Source organism: Palaemon carinicauda, chromosome 41 (assembly GCF_036898095.1).
Source record: "Palaemon carinicauda isolate YSFRI2023 chromosome 41, ASM3689809v2, whole genome shotgun sequence".
NCBI lineage: Eukaryota > Metazoa > Arthropoda > Malacostraca > Decapoda > Palaemonidae > Palaemon > Palaemon carinicauda.
Genome location: NC_090765.1, coordinates 55,658,541 through 55,665,417, shown reverse-complemented (window position 1 = coordinate 55,665,417; position 6,877 = coordinate 55,658,541). Strand labels below are relative to the sequence as shown.

Below are 6,877 nucleotides of genomic sequence, written 5' to 3'. Positions count from 1 at the left end.
GATGGGTTCTAATTCCTAGGTTGCAATGCATCGTCTGCCCCATAACACTTTCAGCCCAGAAAATTTCTTGATCATCATTTATCTTGGGTTTTAAGTCCCATGTTGCAATGCGTCGTCTGTCCATCCAATTTTGATGAAAAAAGACTTCTGGAATACGTCTGTATTTTCAGTGTAAGTAGAAGCTTATCTTTAACCAAAAGAATCCATCCCAAAATATGTATTTCTTTGGGTTGTATATTTTGATAAGAAGATTTTTGTTTTATTTTCAAATTTTTCATGGGGTATAGTTCAGATATAATTTCCCTTTGCTAATCCTCTAAAACTTGAAAGTCTCGCTTCACTAAAGGTCATTCAATATAGGACACTCTTAAGGAAATCTTTGGTATGTTTTAAAGTTTCTGAGAATAGAATCACTTTACTTGTTCACTGACACGTCACTATCACATAAAATGAATTTGAAGACTGCGAGATATATAACAGAACATACATGAACAAAATTACTTTGTTAACACTTATGCTGTCATTTTATTTTGTCTATTAAGAAAACGTCTTGTGAGAAGCAGTATAACAAAGTAATCAAAAAAATTGTCTGCTACATATTTTCAAGTTTAAAGTTTCACCTTCAAACGAGCATCATTTCAATATCCAAATTTATAATCATTCTTAACCATTTCGTACGATTTCATCACCATCATATTGTTTACATATTTGTAATTGAAAGGAAAAACAAGAGAAAGATTAACGTATATAAACACTATATGACATACACACGGCATATGGTAGCTAATGGGGGAATGATAGAGAAATCAGATCTCAATAATGAATTCACCTCCTTACACATTGAATTCAAACGATCAATTCATGCTATTAAAATATGACACATGGAAAACCACATGTGGGGAACAACAACCCTGATATCGTTCACCATTCCATAAACATATGTGATAACGTTTTCGTTATTACATAAACGTTTCGTAAGTTGGCAACAGTAATAAACATTTTTATTTATATAATAAATCTTTCAATTGCATAAAGGGAAGGTTAACAAGACGTTTTTTCCCCTGAGCGAAAACATGACTGGTTCTCGATAGGCATAAAAAAATAGAAGGAAAAAAAAAAATGGTTGTGGTATAAATACTGTAGAATTTTTGGGGAAGGATTTGAAGTAAATATTTCAGGCTCCATTTGAAGTTTCTTTATGTATTTCCATTGATGATGAAATTTCTGGAAACACACACGCACATGCGCGCGCACACACACACACACACACACACACACACACACATATATATATATATATATATATATATATATATATATATATATATTTCTATATATGCACCAATATATGTGTTGTATGTATACACATATAGGTATACATACTTACATATATATACGTATATATAATCATGCAGTACATGTGTTGTATGCATATACATAGACAAAAGATATACTATATATATAAATATATATATATATATATATATACATATATATATATATATATATATATATATATATACATATATATATATATATATATATATATATATATATATATATATATATATATACACACATATATATACACACACACACACACACACACATATATATATATATATATATATATATATATATATATATATATATATATATATATATATATATATATATATATATATATTCAAATAAGCCATATATTATACTCCTATTAATATCTGGATTCTCGAGATCAGAGACCGAAGGGGGAATCAATGGAAATTAGAGTCACGAAAAAGATCCAAACTTTGGGATCATATAAGATCTAGCACTTTCACATAACCGAATAAAAGAGCAATTTAAAGGGATACATGAACACTCAAATTTCATAACCTTGTGATAGGGTAGATAAAATAATACATTTACAGAAACCGAGTAAAACCACAGTTAAGATAATAATATTCTTGAATTAGTCCGATTTTGACTAAATTCTTTGAGATTTAAGACTAATAGATAGGAGATATTAATCCTCAACATGCTCACAAAACTTCCATGTAGAACCCGTTGATAATATCTATCAATAGCCACAATGACCTCTTAACTTTTCCACATTTACTCACACTTCATTAAGACACTTCCCATGAAAGCTTCATTAACTAAGAAATGAGATATCAAAAAGTGGCTATTGTAGCTATAAGAAATGGATTACAACGGTCTTCAGAAGACACTTCTTCCCAACGTAGCCAAGTCCACTTATGCATTCGCCAATGTCCATTAAATAAACAATATCATCACCACTTCTCTTGCTTGTCACAGAACTACACTTGTCCAGTTCATCCTCTGTAAGTCATTATCGTTGCTAGTTTTCTTGCATATTGACTAAAGACAAAACATGGGGTTCCTCCATTACCAATCATTTATGATATTGAAGTTATTACACAGATGCACTTGAACAAATTCACCTTCCACTCTTCTCTCAATGACAAGAGCACTTTTAGCTTTAGAGGAGTGTCAGGCAAAGTAGCCTCACTTGATCAGTATCTTCATTTGTAGAGAATGAAAAACGTTTACCGAAAGTTATCTTGAAATTCACATACACGAAAATTATATCAAATATATGACTATACAGATAGAACATTTTTTGGAGACATAAATACATTCTCGCATACAAGGGATGATAGTAAATCAACGTCCAAAGAATAATATGACAATGGCAGAGAGTTTCTTATTCGTGTGCGCAATTTAACCTTTTATCCTTCGAGAATATATGCCAACAATATCAATTTAGACACTGCTTCGAAACACCGATTTTGGAATTATTTGTCATGACAGAAGGGAACAGAATGACTTGAATAACTGTTTTTTTCTGGGTATGGCCCAAATAGGCAATGCCACTTTACTGGTAATGGCGGTTGGTATGTGATAAGATGTATCTTTACACCGAAAGCTTAATCATTAGGATATCTCAGAAATGCCTTTCCTTCTACGCATGGCTGATAACCCTTTTCACTGGGAACTTGCAGTCTTATGACGTCTTTCACTTAATTTCATACTATGCTTTTATAGAGCAGAGGAGAAAACTGTTTCTAAACACAATGATTAATTCATATTCTCCATGGTTCTTATAGTAAGAATATTTTGCCAAAATTCTCCAATTATCCTTGTTATATATGACTGCAAGCAATCACAATATTTTGATTTTAATTAAGTGAAAGACAAACATTTGTAATTTTGAACGATGCTAGTAGACCTGAATCTTTCACCTGATATTTTCCAAAATTTCATATGATTTGCTTTCAAATATCCATAGTTTTTCTTCCAGAAGCAACTCAAACTTCATTTTTGGTTAAAAAATATATTAGTTTATTTCCAAACAGGTCTTTTGAATAATTAAAACTTTTGATTGTCATATGATTACCGAGTCTAAGGTGACCCCATCTAATACAAATAAACAACTCTAAGTCACACGCAAATGTACACTCGCTCTCAAAACTATCGGTGCACGTTATGATCGACAATTTCGAAATGATTCGTTCGCGATGTGAGTTTTCAGCAAAGTGGCTGAAACAAATCTCCTTTCCCAATACTTCTCGTCACTGGTCTCAAAATGTTTAACCGAAAGATTGCACAGATAGTTCTTGGAGCGATTGTACAGTACTTTCAACTTAGATGCTATACTGGGTTGTTCTATAAGCAAGCGTCAAATAGATACAACGAAACTGTCAGTATGTCACTTGTCCAAAACCAACTGTCTTAATTAAATTTTTTATAATTTTGAGCTCTCAAGTAACTTAAAAAAGAAAAAAGGACGAAGAAAGGTACACTAGTCAATAAGTCAGCAAATTCACTGAACTTCATAAAAACGCTACTATAAAATCGTACTTGACTTCGGGGAGAGTTTAAATATGCAGAATGTAAATTTGGCTGCAAGTTTTTGATTATGATCTTCTCTAACACAGGATTCCTGGGGATAATTACGGTAACTCAGTATCTGACCTCTACAGATAACCATTTATTCTAGGGCTTTGCTCACGAGGTGCTTCTAGAAGGGCTGCTGTATATACTTGATCACTATTAACTAGATTCACTGGATACATTTGCATTTTATCGAGGATGAAGTCTTTTTATATATTCAACTACTATATTTATGGATAACATCCACAATATACAAAATAAATCTGCAGGTTTCCAGTGCTTCTTGCTCCTCTTCTCTTGGGACAAAGGGTTATCACAACTGGCGGTACCTGCAATACAGCATTAAGAGGGACGAGTGTAGCGTGGAACAGTAATATATGTATTTATATATTATATATATATAGTTTGTGCAGTTGTACAAAAGGTCGTGTAATGACAGTTGAAGGTCTACAGATTGAGTGATGAAGAACAATATACAAGATATATCTACATTCACGTTATTTTTTTTTTTATTTCGTCTACTGCTCCTCAGGTAAACAGGACTGTCTACTCATATTTCGGATTATACTTTTATAACTACTACAGTTCGGGATTATCGAAATATTGAATCCTCTACAGTTCGGAATCATCGAAATATTAAAACCTCTACAATTCATGATATAGAGGTTCACTCTCAAGAGCGCTTGTCGCATCATGTCTCCTTTGTCGTTTTCTGCTGGAGGGGTCTAGCGTCCGTGTCGCCGAGGACAGAGGCGCTACTTCGACCCCGCGGCGTCTGTCGGTCGTAAAATAGATTCGATATCGGTCACTACGTGAGGGCAACGGAGGTAAACCTCGGTCAAGGGGAGATGGCCTATCCCCCCCGCTGGTGGACGTTCCTGATGATCCCTCAATCGAGTCTCCGGCGTAGTGGTGAAGGCCCGGAGGACCTCTTCCAGGTCCTTCTGGAGTGGTAGGGCTGTGAATAACCGGAGGCGGGATGCCAACGTAGTAACGAGGCTCCCGAGGGGCAACGCAGCGATCAACAGGCAAGTCGGAGGAGGAGGAAGTAGAGGTTCTGCCATCGCTGGTACCTTGTATGGTGTAGGGAAGGACCGCGTGTCGCACACTCGCCAAAGTGGCTTTCATGGCATGGGAGGGCACCAAGTGCGACACCAGAGCCTCGTGATACTCGCTTCCTTCAGTTGTACCCGTACTGGTGGCGCTGCTGGAGGCACGGCCCTTCCTTGGTCGACCTCCCCTCGTCCCTCGACGGCCTTGAGAGGGACGTCGACTGCCAGAGCAGGTGCAAGTCCCTGGGGCCGACCATCCACCTGGAGGTCCTGGTCCTTCCATTATCCTCTCACGAGGTTGTGGGATCTCTGTCCCGTCAGAACTAACGCTGGCACTACTAACAGATGTGGTGTCGCTGCCTGGAAAAGAAAGAAGAGGAAAAGTTTGTCAACTATTTGGCCGTTTGAATAAAGTAATTTTCTTCTCCATAGTAGGGATATCTGTTTGATTATATTTATGGATTCGGGCTATATAACCCTGTGCTTGAGCCTATGAGGTCATGCAGTGCAGCAGAGCTAAGGAACTATGAGGTTATTCAGGGCAAAGTGCATCTAGGGTAAAACCTTAGTTACACTATGAGGTAAAAGCCAAAATAAGTTGGACCCCAAGATGGAAGAAAGAAGGCAAGAGAGTAACATTCCTTTGGAAATTAGTGCACTGAATAAATCTTAAAAATGAATACGACATTGTGTCTACATGCATACTCGGAGAATATATTTGTATAATAATTGATGATGGAAGCATTTGAATAATTATGTGTGTGATTATTCAGAATACATATACGTAATACATTTAATTAAACATAACGACACACGTGTATGCAAACATATATCACATGCATAATGGGTGTCATATATATATATATATATATATATATATACATATTGTACACCCACATGAATCTTTGTGTTTAAATAGATATACCGATATACATGTATTCACATACACTTACCTGTTCAAATACATCAATTATCATTATCTTCACATGTTCACGATTCATACACTGTTTAGAAACTCATCGTGCATACTTGTTAAATTTGGTTAATTGCAAAGGACATTTTCCTTGTAAATTTTGAATGTGACCTTTTTTTTTTTTTTAGCAAAATATTGAAAGTGACATTTCTTAATAAGCAAAAAAAATATCTTCCTCTCAATCTAGATTCAATAAAATTGAATGCTTGATAGTGTCCTTTTTTAACTTTCAGATCAGCTTCCAAGAACTGCTTGCCAAAACGCTATTTCGTCTTCCCTGTAACCATACTATGTACTTGCTGAAAATTGTAAACGACAGAGTCCTCCCTGATATGTCTTTCTTCCCAATGTCCTTCCTCAATATGACAATTCTGCATCTGAACTCCAGCTATCCTAGAGGTATCCAAAGTGAAAATCCCAGTGGTAGGAAATAAATTTTCCCAGTATCAGAAGAAGCAGTGGAACAGTGCTTAATTCAAGACTTCTTTTCTCATGCAGGACCATATACAGGAGTTTCTCAACTTACAAATATTCAGAGATACAAAGATAACAAAGATAAGATAAAGAAATACTATAATAAACCAATTTTATATCACTTAATACAGTAGCAAAGCAACATTTTTAATAACCTGATATATATTTCATATTATTATTATTATTATTATTATTATTATTATTATTATCATTATTATTATTATTATTATTATTATTATTATTACTAGCCAAGCTACACCCCTAGTTGGAAAAGCAAGATGCCATAAGCCCAAGGGCTCCAACAGGGAAAAATAGCCCAGTGAGGAAAAGAAATAAGGAAATAAATAAATGATGAGAATAAATCAACAATATATCATGAAACCAGACTATTTGTTGACTTTTGTAGCTGGAAATAATAGGCTTGGTATTCAAGTTAGGCAAACCCTAGGCCAAAATGTAACAACATTCGACATACAAAAAG

General features: G+C 34.9%; 1 protein-coding gene across 1 annotated transcript in view; it reads right to left on the bottom strand.

Annotated features, from left to right (window-relative positions):
* Positions 1-1,912: 1,912 nt before the first annotated feature.
* LOC137632431 (mucin-12-like) overlaps positions 1,913-6,877 on the bottom strand; it is a 73,272-nt gene continuing 68,307 nt past the window's right edge. Inside the window, exon 4 of the mRNA XM_068364362.1 lies at positions 1,913-5,309. Coding sequence (XP_068220463.1) covers positions 4,543-5,309 — 767 coding nt within the window. The 3' untranslated portion in view covers positions 1,913-4,542. The remainder of the gene's footprint in view (positions 5,310-6,877) is intronic.